Here is a 22840-nt window from a genome sequence, read left to right as displayed (position 1 = left end):
GATTTTACTTAACTCGGCAGCACTGTTTTCCTTCCGGACTCCAAAAAGGATGTTTTTATCCAATCTGGCTTTTTGAGTAAAAGTAGGAACCTCATTTTAGATAAAGTTATCATTTCCGAATTTGGAGGCTGTGAAAGTAATCTAATCGAAAAGAAGGTATGAATGTAAAGGATTTGTGTTGCCTTCGAAAATGTTTGATCATAAAAAAACGCATTCTTCCAGAGCGAATGGGGCCAGAACCAGTTTATCAACCGACAACCGTGTCAGTGTCCTATGAGCCACGACCAGGAGGAATTAATGGAAATCGTTCTATAATATATAGATGTGCTAAATCTCAACGATTTGAGGTAGGTAGCATCAAATAAACAAATTAAATTGCTATTCAATATATTGGTTTTAAATTCCAGTGGATTTTACTTGTGTTTGGGTTCGTCTCTTTTCCATTTGGAGTTGCATTTCTAGTTGGAGCTGTTGCAAGCGTTCGAAGTGAGTTTTTTGATACAGACCAAACTGATGATGGAGTCACCGAAGCGCCTGTGGGTACTTGTTATCGCATGCCAATTTTATTGATTGCCACTGGTGTACTTTTGATGACAACAGGACTTCTAGCACTTGGTAAGTTAAACATAATTCTTTTACAATAAAGAACTTGGCTGGCCATTTACAACCAACATAATATCGAAATCTATATATTTAGTTGGCGGCCACCGTGGTGTGATGGTAGCGTGCTCCGCCTATCACACCGTATGCCCTGGGTTCAACTCCCGGGCAAAGCAACATCAAAATTTTAGAAATAAGGTTTTTCAATTAGAAGAAAATTTTTCTAAGCGGGGTCGCCCCTCGGCAGTGTTTGGCAAGCGCTCCGGGTGTATTTCTGCCATGAAAAGCTCTCAGTGAAAACTCATCTGCCTTGCAGATGCCGTTCGGAGTCGGCATAAAACATGTAGGTCCCCTCCGGCCAATTTGTAGGGAAAATCAAGAGGAGCACGACGCAAATTGGAAGAGAAGCTCGGCCTTAGATCTCTTCGGAGGTTATCGCGCCTTACATTTATTTATTTTTGTTAACGGTAACTTCTCTTCACTTCTTAATTTTAAAACATCAACATTAACGTCATCCTTATGCCAGTGAAACAACAGTAATACTTTACATAACCATCTTTCAAGATTCTGATAACATTTTTTGAACAACCTATCGATGATTTCTCTTGAACCATCTATTGGCCTGCCTTTTAGTAACGCTATCCGCGAACGAATTAAGGAAGCACAGGAAATCTCTCCCTCATCATTGGTTAATTATATCCACCACTGTGAGGTTTATGTTTGCCTTCACATTCGTATCGATGCTTGATCGTTCGAAGCAGAGGAAACAGTGCTTTGCTTTTTTCTTGATATCGAGGGTGCATTGAACATTACAAGGGGATGGTGCGCCAGTGTGGGGCTTAACATCAACTCATCTAAAACGACCATAATCCTCTTCACCAGAAGAAGGGTCCTACCAGCCCTAAGAGCAATAACAATAGATGGCGAAGCACTAGAATATGGAACCGCTATGAAATACATGGGGGTAATCTTTGACACCGAGCTCCTCTGAAAACAACACTGCGACTCCATGAAAACTAGGGCCACGAAATCCATCGTGGTATACAAACGTCTAGCAGGCAAATCATGGGGCTGTAGCCAACATGTACTAAGATGGATGTATACCATGATAGTAAAACCTATGATAACAAACTCGCGGAGGAATTGAGAGAGGATCCCAATCTCTCAACTCCCGCGGGATAATATCCTTAGGCAATAGTTTTTGGGAAAGGTATAAAGTAGAGTTGGGAGACAAGGGTACACGGAAGGAAAGCAGAATTGAAGGCATTCAGCAGATACATAAAATAGTATGGTACTGGAATCGTTGGGCCCAGAGCCAAGATGTCAATACCCGTGGGTTGTTGTTGTACCAATGCTTCGCCCCACCTAACAGCCGCGACCGATCACAAATTGTTATCAATATCCTCTAACGGGAGATCAAGGAAACTTGCTATTTCAACAGGGGTGGACCATAAGGAAAGGGGTGTTAGAGGCGTTGGTTCCACATTACAATTAAAGAGATGGTTGGTGTCATGTGGGGACACATTGCAAGCGGGGCATACATTTTGTATGTCGGGGTTGATTCTGGATAGGTAAGAGTTTAACCTGTTACAGTATCCAGAACGAAGTTGAGCAAGAGTGACACGCGTTTCCCTGGGGAGAATGCATTCTTCTTCCGCGAGTTTTGGATACTTTTCTTTGAGTACTGGATTCACCGGGCAATTCCCGGCATAAAGGTCCGACGCCTGTTTATGGAGTTCACCAAGGACCTGCTTGTGTTTTTTCGCTTCATACGGCTGGGTTTTCAGGTACCGTATTTCCTCAAAATGCTTAAGGAGATAACTCCTTAAGCCCCTAGGCGGTGCTGGTTCATCAATCAGATGTCTGTTGGGATGCTCAGGTTTCTGGGTATTCAACAGGAACTGTTTGGTCAGACTCTCATTTCTCTCCCTGATGGGGAGTATTCTCGCCTGATTATGCAGATGGTGTTCTGGGGACATAAGAAGACAGCCCGTGGCAATTCTGAGAGCAGTATTTTGGCAGGCCTGTATCTTCTTCCAGTGGGTAATTTTTAGGCTTGGCGACCATATGGGTGACGCGTAGTACGTAATCGGCTGGCTAATTGCTTTGTATGTAGTCATGAGCGTTTCTTTATCTTTTCCCCAGGTACTGCCAGCGAGGGATTTGAGGATTTTGTTACGGCTCTGAATTCTCGGAACATTTGCGGCTGCGTGCTCACCAAAATGTAGATCCTGATCAAACGTCGCACCCAAGATTTTGGGGTGTAGGACTGTCGGTAGCGTAGTGCCATCGACGTGGATGTTCAAAATGGTCGACATTTGGGACGTCCATGTTGTAAATAAGGTCGCGGAAGATTTAGTCGGTGATAATGCCCAGGTTTCACGAGGCGAAAAAACTGGAGAGATCAGGGAGGTAGCCGTTTATTTTATTGCATAGCTCATCGATCTTTGGGCCTGGGCCTGTGGCCATTATTGTGCAGTCATCGGCGTAGGAAACGATTGTGACTCCTTCCGGTGGTGAAGGTAGCTTAGATATGTAGAAATTAAACAAAAGTGGGGATAGGACACCACCCTGTGGCACCCCTTGTTTAATTCACCTTGGTTTTGATGTTTCGTTTCTAAATTGCACCGATGCCTGCCGACCACCCAGATAATTTGCGGTCCACCTTTTAAGACATGGGGGAAGGGTAGACCCTTCCAGGTCTTGCAGTAACGAGCCATGGTTGACTGTATCAAAAGCTTTTGATAGGTCTAGCGCTACGAGTACTGTTCTATGGTGGGGGTATTGATTTAAACCGCAACTTATCTGGGTGCTGATGGCATTTAGCGCGGTGGTAGTGCTATGGAGTTTTCTGAAGCCATGATGATGAGAGGCTAGCTGCAAATTTGCCTGGAAATAAGGGAGCAAAATATATATCGGATGATACGACTCTCCTATGTTAGCTGGTTTCCCAGGCTTTAGTAGCGGGACCACCTTGGCCATTTTCTCGGGTATGACAAAGGTGGAAAGAGACAGGTTGAAGACATGCGCTAAATATTTCAAACCCTCTTTCCCTAGGCTTTTAAGCATCGGCATGGCTATGCCGTCTGGGTCCACTGCTTTGGATGGTTTAGCGCGACTAATGGCGTCCTCAACCTCTTTAGCGGTGATGGTGATTGGTGACGCGCTGAATTTGTGTTTATGTGCGTGTCTATTGGCCCTCCGTCTATCTTTGTCGACCGTAGAATGTGTAGGGATTTACTACACGTTGTTATGAAATACTTGTTATTGTTAAAACTTTAATTTTTCTTTAAAAATCGAGTTTCAAGTTTTTTTATTTCATGTTATTTTTTGATGTGAAAATTTTTATATTGCTTTTGAATTGATTATTAAACGAATATAATTATTAATAAATATATCGTGATTATTTAATTATAAAACTTATTGAACAAATATAGATAAATTGAATATCCATAATATTTCCATAAAATTTGGCGACTCCGCCAGGAGCCGAAGAGCGTAATCCTTGCGCATTTAAGTTGAAATTTTACTCAAAGCGGAATATTAGATATATACAACAAACGGCCAGCAATTCATACAATCAATATTTCTAAACGTAATCCTTGCGCATTTAAGCTGAAATTTTACTCAAAACGGAATATTAGGTATATACAACAAACGGCCAGCAATCCATACAATCAATATTTCTAGAAGGCTTCTCGGTGTTACTCTATCTTCAGACCATCACATGAAATCGTAAAGTTTTGGCAGAAACCAAAGTATTCGAGCAGCACAACAAACATTTTACCGACTGCGCCAATGCATCTTCACTCTCTTCAGCTGCTTGATATTAACAAATTGCTCCAGCAACACCAAAAGATATAGTTCTTCCCAACTAATTTGCATACCATAAGTTAAATCTTACAGTAGTGTAAGTATCTTTTGTGTTTTTGTTTTTCTTATTCATGTGAACCTTTGAGGACGAATGCTAGCAACGGTACAAAGCGGAAATCGTCAACTAGAGCACGTCATACAGTCAAGTTACGACTTATTTGCTGTAGGAGTATAACACAAACCCAAAGTACATCTGAGGAAGCAGTCAAATTGCCCAATACATACGCACATACATATCCTCAATTATACTCACTGCATCTTGAATCACTTAGAAAGTTCTATACATTTTTGCTCTCAATTAGTCACCAACAGCGCAGTTATCTATAGAGTAATTCATCACTGCAACAGCAAACGACAGCGCTTATGAGTTACCTTTACATTCGATAAATATGTATTTATATTACAATGTCTGCCATTCTACTTTCGTCATCGTTTGAAGAGCTATGACTTGACATAGCAACAATTGCAAAATATCAAACAGTTCATAATATTTGAAAACACAATTTAAAGGCAGAAGAAAAGCAAAAGGAAGCGCATACGCTAATACGTGGATCAGAGCGTTGCTAAAGTGTGGTAGTGATTTCAGTCACTGCGTTTCGTGTGCACTTTCTGTGCAGTCATTCAGCTGTAACGTTACAACATATCCACATCAACTATTAAATATTTATACATATATGATTATTATATAATTTGATTTTAATTTTATAATATATTTATAGAAGTCTATAGGATTGTTAATTTTTTATTTTTTTGTGAACCTTTTTCAAAATGTTTCATTCTCCGCGTGAAACGGGCGCGGGAGATAGACAAAACAGGTCTCTTATAGATATAGAGGATCCATGTGAGTTCTCGTCAGAAAATATACGCAATCCTTACGATAGGAATGAAATTTGTGCCACTTTGGTAAAATTACCGCAATTTTGGTCGAACTGTCCAGAAGGATGGTTCGTACATGCTGAGACGCAATTTGCTACAAAAGGTATAACTAGATATTTGACTAAATACAAGTATGTAATAACTGCCTTGCCACAAGACATTATTGCAAATGTATTAGATGTTATTCAAAATCCACCTGAAAGTGGAAAATATGACAATTTAAAGAAAACTCTTATTGATAGGCACTCCTTAAGCGAACAGAGAAGATTGGATAAAATTTTATCAGATACTGAGATAGGTGATCGGAAACCTTCTGAATATTATAGGACCCTTAACCAACTAGCAGGTAATACTATCGATTAAAATTTCCTTAAAAATCTTTGGTTACGTAAACTTCCAAAAAATCTTTATGTTGCATTGACTAGTGCTAATTTAAATAATATTAATGATCTTTTGCAACTGGCAGATAAAATTTGGGAGATAACCAGTGGTAATGAAATTTGTGCAGTTAGAAATAGAGTTGTTACATCTTCGATTAATATTGATGAATTGGGAAAAATTGTAGAGAATTTAGCGAAGGCCACAACAAAAATATGTGAAAGTTTTAATCATTTACAATTAGATATTAACGAGATTAAAACACAAATTAATGACAGACAGTCACGTCCAAAAAGGCGGAATTTTAGTTTTCACAGGAATTCTCAGTCGTGAGGTAGATCAAAGTCTCAAAACTGGTTATGTAAGTATCATTACCGTTTCGGCAGTAAAGCTCGTAAGTGTGAAGAACCGTGTGCTTTCCAGAAAAATGGTCCTAGTCAAACAAACTAGACAGCGCTGTTGTTGCAGCGACTAACAACAGCATTTTGAATTTTTCAACACGTCGCTTGTTTGTATTATATAAAGAAAGCAAGCTAAAATTCTTAATAGATAGTGGTGTCGAGATTTCAGCTCTTCCTTCATCTAAATTCAAAATTTACAAAAAATCTTCAGATATTATTTTAACGGCTGCTAATGGCAGCATGATTTCGACTTATGGAAAAAATTATTAAAACTTAATTTGCGACTCCGTCGAGAACTTCCATTTGTATTTCTTATTGCAGATATTTCAAAACCGATCATAGGTGCAGATTTTTTAGAAAAATATGGACTTTTAATAGATATAAAGAATAAGAAATTAATAGATCCTCTTAACTAGTTTAGCTGTAGATGCTATATCCGGGTTTTGCAATATTTCATTGCCTAAATTATTTTCAGTTGAAAATCAATATACAAAACTTTTAAAAAATTTCCTTCTTTAACTTCTGAGCCAGATTATAATAAAAAGGTTAATCATTCGACAGTTCATCATATTATAACGAATGGAATATTACCTTTTTGTAGGCCAAGACGTTTAGATCCTGTTAAATTTAAAATAGCAGACTGAATTCGATTTTTTATTAAAATCAGGAATATGTCGTCCATCTAAATCACATGGAACATCGCCATTACCTTTAGTACCTAAAAAAGACGCAAATGACTGGCGTCCTTGCGGAGATTATCGTAGGATTAATTTAATCACTGTACCTGGAATATGTCGTCCATCTAAATCACATGGAACATCGCCATTACCTTTAGTACCTAAAAAAGACGCAAATGACTGGCGTCCTTGCGGAGATTATCGTAGGATTAATTTAATCACTGTACCTGATCGATACCCTTTGCCACACATACATGATTTACATATTGAATTCAAAAATAAAACAATATTTTCAAAGATAGATTTGGTTAGGGCTTACCATCAGATACCTGTTGCGGAAGAAGACATTCATAAGACTGCCATAACCACACCTTTTGGAATGTCGAATTCGTCAGAATGCCTTTTGGATTACAAAATTCAGCGTAAACATTCCAAAGGTTTATAAATGAAGTGTTACACGATTTAGATTTTATATTTGTTTATTTGGACGACATACTGATAGCTAGTAAAGATGAATCAGAACATTTACAACATCTTAATATACTATTTCAACGTTTAGATAAGTACGGATTGAATATCAAGCCATCTAAGTGCGTTTTTGGAGTAGGTAAAATTAATTTTCTAGGTTACAACATATCGTCTGAAGGTATTCAACCATCAGCGGAGAAAATTCAATCAATTCTTGATTTTGGACGGCCAATGTCAATCAAACAAATGCAAAAGTTTGTGGGAATGGTTAATTTTTACCATAGGTATATACCAAAGCTTGCTGAAATGCTAGGCCCAATACACAGCATGATATCAAAGGCATCGAAGAGCAAATATAAGGTACTTGATTGGTCTGATGAAACATTGCAGGCATTTGAGAAAGTAAAAGAGAGTTTTGCTAAGAAAACATTGTTAACACATTTCAACAGTGAAGCAATTCCCTCTGTTGCTGTAGACGCATCAAATAGGGCTATTGGAGGAGTTCTTCAACAGGAAATCAACAATACTAAAGAACCGTTAGCCTTCTTCTCTAAGAAACTTAGTCCGTATGAATGTAAATATAGTACTTTTGATAGAGAGTTACTCGCTATTTATTTAACTATTAAACACTTTAAACATTGGTTGGAAGGTAGATCTTTTACGGTTTATACGGATCACAAGCCACTTAAATTTGCATTGAATTCAAAGGTAGATCGAAGTCCCAGACAGACAAGACATTTGGAGTTCTTATCCCAATTTACTAGTGACATTAAATACATAAAAGGGGAATTAAACTGTGTTGCGGATGCGTTGTCAAGGATACCCGAAGTTTTAACGTTAGAAACCATTGATGTAAATTTAAAAGAGTTATTTATTGAACAAGGAAAAGATGGTGAAATAAAATCATTAGTAGAAAATCTAAATTGTAGACATAAATTAGAACTAATATCAGTTCCATTTTTAAATATTCACATTTGGTGTGAGACATCGCTTAATTTAACAAGGCCATATATACCTCAAGTGTTAAGAAAATTAGTGTTTGAGAAATTACATGGTATAGCCCACGTTGGTATTAAAGCAACACGCCGGTTAATCACTAATAGATATTTTTGGCCAGGAATGAATAAAGATGTAAACCAGTAGACGAAAGAGTGCATTAATTGTCAAAAAAGTAAAATTTATAGACATACAAAATCGCAAGTTTCGAAAATACCAATTCCAAAAGGGCGTTTTGAACAGGTACATTTAGATATCGTTGGACCTCTTCCTCCATCACATGATTTTAGATTTATATTAACTTTAATAGATAGGAATTCTCGTTGGCCGGAAGCATATCCTCTTCAAAATATTTCCGCGAAAAATGTGGCAGAAACTTTCTTTCGTGAGTATATATCACGATTTGGAGTTCCGTTGACAATTACAACTGATCAGGGAGCGCAATTTACATCGCAAGTTTTTACAGAGCTCTCAAAACTATTAGGAAGTCATAAAATCATAACCACTGCTTATCATCCGCAAACTAATGGAATAGTTGAACGCTTTCATAGGCAACTTAAAGCTTCAATTATGGCAAGTGGAAGTGCAGCTGAATGGTATGAGGAGTTACCTATAGTGTTGTTAGGTTTGCGATCATCCTATAAAGAAGACATTCAATCTACAGCTGCAGAGATGGTATATGGGGAAAATCTAAGACTTCCTTCGCAAATGGTAGTTCGATCTGAAAATAACTTTGACTCATCTCATGTTTTGTTAAAATTAAAACAAAATTTAAAGAATTGTGCATCAAACATATCTCATCATAAAAATTCACTAGTTTATGTTCCAAAAGATTTAAATGATTGCAAGTTTGTATTAGTTAGAGTTGATAGAAAGAGAACCGGTTTACAGGAGCCATATGAAGGACCATTTGAGGTAATAGAGAAAACACCAAAGTGTTCAAATAATAATATATTCATGAATCAGTCACCGACTATCTCTCGCGCTGAACAGACGTTCTCTCTTTCGCCTCCGGAGTTAATTGGTTATTTTTACTCTATTGCGGTTCTTTAAAGACTAGCTGACTTTTGTGCTATTTTGTATATATATCTTCTTTTTAATTTCCGCGTGTGTAAATCTATATTATTCTCATAAGTGAATAAAAAAAAAAAATTAATTACTATGGCCAACGGCCAAAAGACTTTGAAAGCAAATCGCTTTCAATTATTGGACTCTGGACCCACAAAGAAAAAAACATAAAAACGGTACTGCATCGCCAGTAGTCCCTTTCCCCTTTCTAGCAGAAGTTAAGGTTGAAGATCCGAAGTTTGTTATTGTTGAATCCGCTGATTCATCAAAACTTCTCTCGTCTTTTTCGCCTTTCGCTATTCATCGAGAAATACAACTCATAAGTAACGAAGTGCATTCAATTTCCACTCTCCGCGATGGAAAGTTACTGCTCTTAGTTAAAAGTAAAACCGTTGCTCTTAAATTCATAAATACCAAACAATTGCCAAATATTTGTAATATATCGGCCTCTTTCCATGAAACTCTTAATCAAGTGAAAGGTACAGTGTACGCACCTTTCTTAAATAATGTTCCGGATGAGGAAATTGTTAAAGAGCTTAGCTCTCAAGGAGTGGTATCAGCCTACAAATTTAAAAAAAATATCGATGGAAAGTTAGTAGCCTCAGGTGTGGTATTGCTAACGTTTAATCTTTACAAAGTGCCTAATAAGATCGACATTGCTTGGTCTAAATTCATGGTAAGAGAATATATCCCAACACCCATGCGTTGCAAATCTTGCCAATTACTTGGTCACACCGCTAAACATTGTAAGCGCTCACCCGCCTGCGGTATTTGTTCACTTCCCCCCCATTCCCCTGAAAAATGTACCCGTACACAATGTGCTAACTGCAAAGCCGAACACCCATCTTCGTCCAGAGAATGTACCAAATTTATCCAAGCAAAAGAGATTTTAAAAATTAAAACAACAAAAAAATGTTCAATGCGGGAAGCTTTGAAAATTTATAGAGAAACCATACTCCCACCTTCCAATAGTGCCACCTATGCTGACACTTTATCCAAATCACTTTCAAGCGTACAAGCAAAACTTTCAACAAAAACAACAAGTACAACAACAACAAGTACAGGCAATGTGTCCAAACCAACAATTAATAACATAAACACCGACAAAAATTCAAAAGAAACAAACAAAACAAAAACTGAAATGAGTTCATCCTATTCATTTGCAACTGACGATGCTCAGCCAGTTGCCAGCCAACCGTCCACTTACAACAAAACACAAAACAATTTCCCCTCATCCACTCAATCATTCCAACAAACTTCTCTTGTTACGCATTTAGCTTCCTCCCAGCACCCCATATCCGCTTCAAAACAACAAAATCAAACTGCAGTCACTTCCTCATCTAACTCACCTAACACATCAAATTGCTCTCCAACAGCCTCCCAACATTCTCTCTTTGATCCACTTCCGTCTCTTACGAAAGTTGTAGCAACGCAAGACATGTCAATTAAAGACGACGCTATGATAGACATGTAAACAAATACTCTCTCTTAAATTTTTTTGGACGCACAGGTACACCTAGATGCAGTTTAGCCATGTTTACATATGTGTAAGCATGGTTGAATTGTATCTGGGTGTGTTTGTGTATCCATGCCATTTATGTACATGAATATGTATATATTTTATCTGTTTTTTCTCTTATATTTTAATGTTTTTAAAAATTATTCAATGGAATATCAACGGTTATTTTAATAACTATAACGAACTATCATTATTAATTAAAGAAGAAGATCCAGATATAATATGTATTCAAGAAACCCACTTGTCACAAAATATAAACCAAAATACAATATATTATCCTAAACAGTACATTGGGTATTTTTCCAATCTATACAACATCCAGCCTAGTAAGCAAGGTGTAGGTATATTAATTAAATCAGCAATTCCACATGAGTTAGTCAACGTCACATCCACATTATCTACGTTGGCGCTAAAAATTAATCTAAATTCAAGCTTCATTATAGCTAACACATATATACCCCCAAAGCAAGTATTTTCTATAGCGGAATTAAATAATTTGTTTTCCAAATTTACTTCCCCAATCCTGTGGGCTGGTGACTTCAACGCATGGAGCCCTTTCTGGGGATCACCCAAATCAAATACGAGAGGGCAAATTATAGAAAGTTTTATACTCCAACAACAACTTATGCTTTTAAATGATCGATCACCTACTCATTTTTCTACGCACTCATCTTTTACACATGTTGATCTTTCTCTAATTTCCCCACAACTTTATCCCAGAACCAACTGGAAAATTTCATCGATACTTAGAGGTAGCGATCACTTCCATATATCTATTTCTATTCGTACTAATACTAATTTTGAAAAGGTCAAACATATCCCCAAATTCAAAACCGACCATGCCAATTGGGATTTATATCAATCAGAAATCACTAATACAATTACAAATAATTTCTTAGAGCCATTCCAAAACGTAAATAAAGAAATAGCAGTTATCACAAAGACTATCCGTTCTGCAGCCAACAAATCCATTCCTCAAACTAAGGCTAGTTTTTCCAAGACTCTCCCTATTTGGTGGTCTAAGACCTTACAAAATCTTCGGGAGGAAAAAAATCAATTTTGGAAAGCCTACAAACTATGTATGTCGGTTGAGAATTTAATAAATTACAAGAAGTCGAATGCCATGTTCAAGAGATCGGTAAAAGAAGCAAAGAAAAAAGTTTTGAGAGTTTCACTTCAAAGATCTCTCCACTTTCGACCCCAAAGAAAATCTGGGCTGATATAAAATCACTTTCAGGTACTCCAAACAAAACTATAAGTTGCATTCAGCACAATCAGTCTCTTTTAACGAACTCTTTAGACATGGCTGAGACTTTCGCGAAGCTTTGGTCTGATTACTCAGATGACAACAACTTTTCAGAGGCATTCAACCGTGAAAAAACACGTTGGCTCTCTGAAACGTATTCTCCATTTAGCCTTTCTCCGTCAGCACGGTATGTTGAAAACAAAATTGAATTATGTGAATTAGAATCAGCCCTGAAACATGCCAAAGGAAAATCTCCCGGTTCAGACCGCATCTCTTATGCAATGCTTCTGAATTTACCAGAGATAGCAAAGATAAAATTACTAAATTTTTATAATAAAGTCTATGATGAACGGTTATTTCCTCACGTCTGGCGTACAGCCACCGTCATTCCAATCCCTAAACCTAACAAGCCCCCCCACCTTACCACCTCCTACAGACCCATATCCCTCCTGTCCTGTATAAGCAAAATCATAGAAAAAATAATTGCCAAGCGCTTGATGTGGTTTATCGAGAAAAACAACTCGATCAGCCACACGCAAACAGCTTTCAAAACAAAACATAGTACAATGGATTCACTAGTAAAAATCCAACACTTTGTGTCGGATTCTCTAAGTACCAAAAATCACGTCACCATTTTGGCGACAGACTTTGAGAAAGCTTTTGATCGCGTGGGCGTACATGCAGTATTAAGCCAACTTGCTGCATGGAAGATTGGTCAAAAAGCCTTTTCTTTTGTTAAGGCTTTCATGACACATCGACGCTTTCGTATTCGTATAAATAACAATTTATCTGATTTTCATAATATGCATAATGGCATTCCACAGGGCTCGCCCCTATCGGTCGTTTTGTTCATAATAGCTTTTGATAAATTAAATGATATATGTATGAATATTAAAAATATTAAATTAACTATGTACGCCGATGATGTTATAATCTACACAAATATAAAAAAACCCCAACTTGTAAATAATAATTTTTGCGAAGTTCTTAATGAATTTAAAAAATGGGGGATCAAATCCGGCGCATCAATTTCGATATCTAAATGTAAATTACTACATATTTGTAAAAAGAATAATTGTACTTATCCTCAACTCATTTTTGATAATAATACAATTGAAAACGTAAATTTTTTAAAAATTCTAGGAGTATATTTTGATAAGCGTTTTAGTTTTAACCATCAATGTAATTCTCTCAGAAAAAACCTTTTGTCGAGATTAAACATAATCAAATACCTTTCATGTAAAAAGTCATTTATTCACACTAATACATTGATAAATGTTACAAGAGCCTTAATGCTCTCTAAAATTGATTACGCCCTACCTATCTTTGGATGGTGTGCCAATACCAACATCAAGCAAATAGAAGCGCCATATCATACTGCAGTACGCCGAAGTATAAACGCCTTTCCAACAACACCAACTAAGTGTGTCCTAGCTGAAAGTGGCCTTCCATCAATAAAAGAAAGAGTATATGAATCTACAATGCAGCTTATTCCAAAATTATTTAATTCTCCCAATAAAAATATACACCAAACCTTAGTTGCAGTATCAAGACACAAACGTTGTTTCAAACCTGGCTCCACTCTACGACGATGTGTGACCTACGCGAAAGATCTCGGTATTTATCCTCCAAATAAATGCCATAAAATAAATAAGCAACCTGTGTGGCTACTAAATAAAACATCCATTGATGTATCACTTCACTGTTTAAAAAAGGCAAGCACAAATAAAGTCGTATATCAACAAAGGTTCTTCGAAGCCATAAATAAATACAAATCCCACAATTTCTCGCCTATATTTACTGATGGTTCAAAGAAAAATAACACTTCCTTTGCGGTCGCTACAGAAGACGGAAAAATTATCAGCGAAGGAATCCTTCCTTCATACTCCTCGGTATTCAATGCTGAATCATTTGCAGTCCTCAAATCTATGGAACACGCAGTTATGAGTAAAGGGAAATTTGTCATTTGCACCGACAGCATTTCATGTCTACTAGCTGTAATTAATATCTACAATCTTTCCACAACTATTTTCGAAATTCGAGACTTTGTATTAAGTATAAAAACAAAATTTCTCTCCTTTGGGTACCTGGCCATGTTGGTATAACCGGCAATGAATATGCCGATAATACTGCTCGTTATTTCGAAGCAGCGCCAACATTTCAGTTCCATTCGCTCGATAAAAAGGATTTAACTAAACATATCAACAAACAAGTACTACTGAAAAAAGACATCCAGTGGCATAATTTCAGTCACAAATACACCAACATCAATCCTACATGTAAAAAGACAGTGTACTCCAGTAGCATAACACGCCATCAATCAACCGTTTTCACCCGCTTAAGGCTAGGGCATACACTAATCACTCATCAACATTTATTATCCGGCACAGACGCAGCTTCCTGTCCATTTTGCTCCTGCATCGCCTCAGTAGAACACTTTCTTACCGGGTGTCCAATTTTAGAGAGACAACGGCAAAAACACTTTGGTTCTTCAAACCCTTATACTTTTCTAAAAAACGCATCACACGCTAATGTAATCAAAATTTTCGATTTCGTATCAGAATGTAAACTTTTAAAATTCATATGAAACAGCTTTGATATATTCTAACATTAATATACATTCTTATGCACATACTAATTTACTATATACTTATCCAATAATATTATAACTTTATTTAGATATATAATTTTTACTACTATTTCAAGTCGAGTCGATGGCCATAGCTGCTAGTACTCTATATATATTTAAGTTTTATATTTGTATATATTACTTAATAAATAATAATAATAAAATTCATGAATATTTCTATAGACAGAATTAAACCTGCATATTTGAATGCGAGTAAATATAGTTGTTTGGATAAAACAAAAAGAGTTACATTTAATTTGTTAAATATGGAACAATTTGGAAGAGGGGAGTAGTGTAGGGATTTACTACACGTTGTTATGAAATACTTGTTATTATTAAAACTTTAATTTTTCTTTACAAATCGAGTTTCAAGTTTTTATATTTCATGTTATTTTTTGATGTGAAAATTTTTATATTGCTTTTGAATTGATTATTGAACGAATATAATTATTAATAAATATATCGTGATTATTTAATTATAAAACTTATTGAACAAATATAGATGAATTGAATAACCATAATATATCCATAAAAGAATGCTTATATGTATATTGTCGGCAGAAAGCGCTCGCGCATTTTTTCGCATCCGACAGCACTTTGTCGCCAAAGGCGATGGAAACTTTGTCTTTGTGCTTAGTCGGATTCGATAGGGACTTTACGGTGGACCAAAGTTTACCCACACCGGTAGAGAGGTTACAACCTCTTAGGTGCTCCTCCCATTTCGCCCGTTTGTGTTCGTCCACAAGTAATCTGATGCGTTGGTTTATATCCCTTATTTGGGGGTCACCTGGATCATGCTGCCTTATAAGGTCACGTTCTCTCGCTAAGTTTGCGGCCTCCTCCGGGAAGTGGGCCAGATTTCGGGAATTCTCCCGGCGGGAATGAAACGTGCCGAGGTGGATTCAATGACCTTACGGAAGGCACGCTCTCCTTGGCGGGCATCAGTCGGGATAGGGAGGGCAGCAAAGAGGTTGTCTGTAAAAGACTTATATTCTTCAAACTTTCCTTTTTTGAAGTTTATGAAGGTGCGTTTTTCGGTGACGATGAAGTCGGCGGTACGCTCGAGCGAAATAAGTATAGGCAGGTGGTCGGATGCCAATGTTACCTTCGGCTGCCAGTTGACGCAGTTTACGAGTTCTGCGCTCACGATTGAGATATCTGGCGAACTGTGACAGCTTCCTACCATACGTGTGGGGGCGTCTCCGTTTATTGTGCAGAACGTCGTTTCTTCTATTTGATCCGCCAACATCTCACCCCTACTGTCCGCCCGCAAGTTTGAGTGCCATAGATCGTGATGGGCATTGAAATCGCCTAAGATGATGCGATTGTTGCCAGTGAGTAAGGCTCTGATATTAGGGCGGTATCCACTGGGGCAACAGGTGGCAGGAGGGATGTAGATGTTGATGATTTCAAGGTTTGCATCGTCTGACCGGACAGATAGGCCTTGACGTTCTAAGACATTGTCCCTGCGGCCGATGCCAGGATCAAATATATAATATTGCACAGAGTGGTGTATGATAAACGCGAGGCCGCCTCCATTACCGCTCTCGCGGTCTTTACTGTGGACATTATACCCAGAGCAGGTCTGCAATGCAGTATCTTGAATCGCAGCAATGCGGATGTTGTGCCGCTTCATGAAATCGACTATCTCCATAATCTTCCCAGTTAGTCCATTACAGTTGAACTGCAGAATTCCGAAGTGCATGAGGGGTGACGCCGCCACTCTAGGGGTAAGTGACGGGTGACTACGCCTAGGTTGTGGAAGGCCAGGACGCAATTGCTGTTGTGGCCTTGGGACTGGGCGCCCTTGGGCAAGCATTGGGGTACCCGGATGATTTGGGTTTGTGACCTGGCAACATGGCGCGATGAAACCCGTCGGGGGTTGCCGTCGCGGAGACCAGAACATCTAGGAAAGTGGCACCACCCAAGGGAGGAGCTGCATTGGGCGGATGTCGCAAACATATATATTCTGTGCTGGCAAACGGTGCTAACGGAGGTAGGGACTAAGAGTCTGTTTCCCTGACCTACACGATTGCTGCCGGAAAAGAGGGGGAAGAAGACGGGGGCAGGGGCTGATGCTCAGCATTGCTACCGACTCTACTACGAAGGTAGTAGTTATGAGTGGTAGCAGCTGTTTGAGTTGTTGGCGCCGTGGAGCGCGAGCAGCAGCGGGTACTTGTTGTGGCTTGCAGAGCAGCGGGGCTGCTGTAAGGTAGTGGGGGGGGGGGGGGGGGGGGAGCGCTTAGGCCTAGACTACGGGACGCCCTTGGGCGTGAACAGCAAGGAGCCACAAAAGATTTATAAAAGTTACGTGGACGTCGGGTTTTGGGATCAAGCCCAGAACAACCTGTCCGATGCAACCATCCCTTACACGAGACACACTGAACAGAGTATGAACGTCCTAAAAAGATTTTTTTCCGGCAGATGCAGCAAAACCATTTCTCAGGACCGGGGTCAGGAGACGGACCCGGATTGGATTCGATGCCTTCCCGGAGTAAGAGAATATGGAGTAGTCCTGCTGCAAGGAGCTGCTGGGAGGATGACAATTTGTGTAACAAATTAAATGGGGTCACATTGAAATAACAGTCCTTGGTCGGGAAAAATCCCGAGTCGCTCCGGTACATAGAACCGACTGCCGTGGGAGCATACCCGAGCATTTTTCAAGCGGAAGTATTCGCCATACGCCAGTGCGCTGACCTGAACCCTCAGTGCGAATACTCCAATGAAACAATGTTGTTGTTGTTGTTGTAGAAATGAAGCAATCGCCACACCCAGTGACAGTCAGGCAGCCCTCAAGGCGATCTCGGCGTTTGAAATAAAATCAGCACTGGTCCTTTGCGTTGAAAAGCTAAATCTGGTGAGTTGAAAAGCTAAATCAACTAGGAGGACACGACGAAGGGGAGTTGAGGGTAATGAGCAGTCGGACAGCCTGGCCAGAGAGGCAGCAACGGCACGACCCATTGGTTCCCAGCCGTTCCTGCCATTAGTCCCGAAGGAAATTAGGGGACATCTATTAGTAGACGAGAGGGAAAAGAGGGAAGAACATTGGCGCAATATGCCAGGCCTAAGACAATCTAAGTTACTGTTAGGGGGTTACAGCACAACTCGATATAGGGCATTAATAGGCCTCTCGAAAGATAACTCAAGAATCCTAACAGCTATTCTTACAGGGCACTGTAGGCTGAACAACCACATCCAGAAGCTGGGCATGATATCGAACAACAGATGCCGATTTTGTGATCGATCAGCGGAGATGGCGGATCATATCCTCCTGGAGTGTGACGCAAACTCAAGACACAGGGCTAAATTTATGGGCTCACCATGCCAGAGCATTCTCATATTAAATCCCTCAAGCCAGGTGAACTGATAGGGTTCATCAGAGATGTCGGTTTGGATGTGGTGCTGTGAAGGAGTTAAGGGCACAATGGACCAATGGTCACAGTGAAATCCTCAATTAATTATCTATCTATCTGATCGGTATCATACCGAAAGTCTCTTGCATTTACCAATCCCGAGCACAACTAGATTGAGTCGAAGAAAGTTGTAATTTGCATTTAAAGATTATTATGAGGCTATTACGGCAAAACGAAAGACTTTTTTATTCCTTAAAAACGACTTGTATATAGTTGTGTTAACTTTGTATATCCTTTGTTCTTATTTTTGTCTTTTTAAAGCTCCAAATACCATATATGTTTTTATTGTTATACACATTCACATTATTAAATAAATTTAATTCCTCGCAGTTTCAGGACTATACGTAGCCATTGCTCATAGGCGACGTCTCTGCCCACTATTTAATAAGGAGAAATCATTTGCTAGGCAACTGCAATGCAAAAATCGTGATGGATGTGGTGGGGAAGGCATAATGGCATTGAATCCCTCAACAGATCCCCTCGTATCACACACCCAATATGCACCGGTATCAGAATTGGCACACCGCTGCGATGAAGAAGAGAGTAGAAATTTAATGCCCGATACTAAAGATTGGTAAGAGTGTATTAAAAACAAAAAACGTCTAAGGACTGTTCCAACAAGAAGGAATCCGTATTTAATTAATTTTATTTCTCGAGTTGTTTTAAGGACACCAAAAATCTACGAAGGTTCGGTGAATTATGTGGATTATTAAATCTGAATAATTAAATATACATAAAAAATGTCATCCATTTCCACATGTGCCATAAACAGACGAATGTATACTTTTCAGTGTCACAAGCGTAAATATCGATGGGTGACCGCACACTTGGTCTAAGTGCCTATTTGACCAAAACTTAGTTAACTGCACTTTCTGAAGCTTCAGCATCATGCCTACCTAGTGTGAATTTTTTTTAAGCGAGTAGTCAATAATGACGGCTCAGAAGCCCGTGGAAATATCTGCTAGCCTAAATATCAATCGCCTATAAAACACAAAATATGCTGTCCTGAAAACCTTGAAATTTGTCACTTATCACAAGTGTGCGCTCACCCATCGATATGATAGTTTGGTAAAAAGAAAACATTTTGTACTATAGGCTTTACGACGAAATTTTTTGTCACATAATACACTTTATCCGAGAAATAAAAACGAGAGTTTCAAGTAACGTCTGATACTTTTCTATTGTGTCAGCTATGACCCAATTTCAATGAATATATACACAAAAGTTAAAAACTTCCCAGCCAGCATTTTTTGAAAATTTTGATTAAATACGTTCAAATTTAAAAGCATTTTCTGTTCGAAAATTAATGTATCGTCGGGAGAAAAATGTACCATAAATAATAATCATTTATGATTCATATTTCGAAACGCTTTTTATTCATATTTGATATCATTGTAAAATTGAGCTTTAATTTTTTCAGAGTAATATTTGAATGCTTTTCAGTCATTTTCTGATGATATTCATGAACATATTTCAATCGTTTTGGTTGAGATTTTTGATTGATTTTCGAATACGATTATCATGCATTTATTCTTCATATCTCGTTCAAAATAAGATATTACATGTTAATCTTATTCATTTCATATTATCAAGAAAGCATGCAGAGTGAGCTATTTGAACCACAGGTCACTCGCAAACAAACTTGACCGATATACACCTCGACAACTTCAACATCAGCTATGATCGTCAATACATATGTTGAAGACATAATAATCAAATACCTCACAACTTTTGTATTGTCCAACTATTATGTATTTTCTGGGAAGCCGAAGGTGAAGAAATGGCTGGGGATATCTTCGGTCACGAGCAGCATTTGCATTATATTGTCTTGAAGAATATCTTAATAATACAATTTTTATATATATATTTTTCTGAACTTCATGAGTGAAAAATGTGTGTATGTGAAAAAATAATATTTTCAATGAAAAGTAAAATTTTAAGAAGTATAAAATTCATTATTCTCTCAACAAATATAGTTAGAAAAAATTCAGAAAGCTGAATTAAAATGATTATACATATTTGATCACCTAAAGTAAACACATTTGATTCAAATATGATTCCAAAATGTGATTGAAAAACTATATTCAGTTTTTGATCATGAAAGGTAAACATATTTGATTATTCTTTTTGTTGTTTTTTATGAAATATTAAAATTTATTTATCAAAGGACTTCAAAAATGATTCAGAAAAGTGATCGAAAAATGATTTTCAGTTTTTGATCATCAAAAGTATTCATATTTGATTATTTCTTTTGTTCAATTGTATGATAACTCATTATTTAGTCAGGAAGAGTAATCAAATTTTATTTATATGTAGGGAAATGGAAAAGTCAATCATCTTAAATGCTGAGTGGGATGTAAAAACAAAACAGAACTGCGAAAATTAATATATTAATTTTTACTTCTTTTCTTTAATGGTCATTTTTTTAATGCGCAAGCTCGTAGAATTATAAGGAAAATAAACTTCATTTCGGAACAGTCCTTATGATGATAAGTTTATTAGTAATGTGTGTCTTTTATTATAGTTTAAGTAGCGCTGAAGAATCAGATCGTATGTTGGAACCTGATCCACGTATTGTATTAAGGCCATTGGGACGTGTCGATGATGCATAAAGCGTTTGCTATTATTGAATCTAGTGAATAAGTTGTAAGGACGTTGCCTCGTGTAAACCATACAAAAAAATAAGTAGTATCAACGTACAAAGTATGATTATTTAACATATCGCACACTAAATCAAAAACAGTCACAACTCAAAAAATCTGAAATGTTCAGGAGAGGCAAAAAACTGTTTTAGAAACATTTTTGCGATTTAATAACAATCTTAGAAAATGATTTAGCTTAAGATATTTTAGTTCTGTGCCCTTATTTATACAATAAAAGGTAATTTAGACTTGTGACTCTTTAGTTGAAATTTTTTCGTGTACTGGTGTGTATTATGTCAAATGTAACTTTAAGTGAAAAAATGTTTTTCCCTCAAAGTCTCCTTTTTCCAGCTAAATAGAAAATAAAAACAGAAAAATTTAATAGTACTAGACCTACGGTTTACGATATTAAATTTTTAATATATTAATTAAATTAAAATTAATTTTAATTTAAACAGTGGCATTAAACTAATCACTTATTAGGTGTTTATAATAAGCCTTATAATGATTGGTATATGATGCTTTTTAATTAATTCCTGTATGTCACGCTGCTTTATGATGGGTAGTTTTAGCCTTTCCGAAAAGGGTGAACATAACATGGAATAAGTCATTATAAAAGAAAAAATTAAAACAATTGTTACAAAAAAAAAAAAATTGAAAAATAAAAATTTTGCAATTCTACTGTGCTTTACATAATTTTATCTAAAATACTTACTCGACACAACCCATAGCTGGAAAAAGCGCAGAGCTGATTTTTGTTACACACATTTTGGTAATTGGTATCTTTATATTGTGACGAATATTAGCAACACTAAGGGATACTATCATCTCTAAGCCCTAAGCAGAAACTTGTATCTACATAAACAAACCAATCATTATGTCTACACATATGCGGAGAGATACGCACAAACACATACATATATCTGAGATACTCACAAAATTATGCAATCATAGGTGGAAGTATTACTCGCATATACACGTCATATTGCTATGCGAGAAGCTATAAACAAACGTGCATCTGTAGATCATAGCTGGTAACTAAGTAGTAAATTCTAGAAGAAGAAACGCCTAGAAGTATGCGAACGAGGAAACCGAAGAGTATAAAAGCATGAGCAGTATAAAATCTGAGGCATGAGCAATCAGTTTGTTTTGAGCACGCTATCAGTTGCGCAGTATAAGTGTTATTGTGAAGTACTCTAATAATGACCATTTTGCATTATTGAATATTGGAGTTATTTATTCAACAGTTTAGCGATACCAACGAGTAGAAGGTTGCAAATAAGCGGAATTGCACTAAATTCGTTACAATATGATGTTTTATAAAAAAACGAGTCCATGTTTTCTTGATTAACATGCAAGACTTTAATGTCACACCATAAAATTTTTTGATTGTCTTCATTGGTGGGAAAATTTTGGCCCCACCTTTCTTGGGGTGACTTTAAATCGTAAAAGACGTTATGGGTTATCTCCCGAACCTTGTATGGCGGGCCTGTCTTTTTCGCAGTTGCTATGAGGCTTGTGTACTGTTATGGTAAGTATATGGGATTACTACTTAAGTGTTCTAATTTGGTTTTCAACTACGCTATGCACATTGTCCCCTTCGCTTTGAGTGCGGTCATGATTAAGATATTTATGTGTAATGATACGGAGATTATACTTAGATATCGCACAAGCATACATTGAAAGTACATATTTATTTTTTTGTTGCTCACAGCAGTTGTCGGAATAGAATATTTATTTATTTATTAGTCTATAAATTTGACAATTAATCAGACTAAATATAATTACGGATTACAGAATAAATTACAGAAATCTAAATCTCCAGAATTGTTTACCTTTTGTACCAAATTTTGATTATAAAGAAGCACACAGGTTCCAATTTCATTACAACGGCGTTTTCTTTCAACTTCAGTCCAATAAAAGCACTCTACATTTTTGACGCTGAGGTCACTTAACACTAAAATTGTAAGAATTACACTGGTTTACAGCCAAAATGAACCAGAGACGCCATTATGAAATTCCTATGTAAAATCGCCCCCTGATTCCGAAATTCA

At 37.3% G+C, this 22840-nt stretch overlaps 1 protein-coding gene across 1 annotated transcript; it reads left to right on the top strand.

Annotated features, from left to right (window-relative positions):
- On the top strand, positions 1-21048 carry LOC137251098 (uncharacterized). The gene is made up of 5 exons (XM_067785085.1): positions 1-156; positions 223-347; positions 408-615; positions 18475-18718; positions 20669-21048. The coding sequence occupies exons 2-5, from the start codon at positions 228-230 to the stop codon at positions 20754-20756; spliced, it is 660 nt and encodes a 219-aa protein (XP_067641186.1). The 5' UTR covers positions 1-156; positions 223-227; the 3' UTR covers positions 20757-21048.
- The last annotated feature ends 1792 nt before the right edge of the window (positions 21049-22840 follow it).

Source organism: Eurosta solidaginis, chromosome 4, assembly GCF_040869045.1.
Source record: "Eurosta solidaginis isolate ZX-2024a chromosome 4, ASM4086904v1, whole genome shotgun sequence".
NCBI lineage: Eukaryota > Metazoa > Arthropoda > Insecta > Diptera > Tephritidae > Eurosta > Eurosta solidaginis.
The sequence above is the reverse complement of the archived record's forward strand: the minus strand, read 5'-3'. Positions and strand labels throughout refer to the sequence as shown.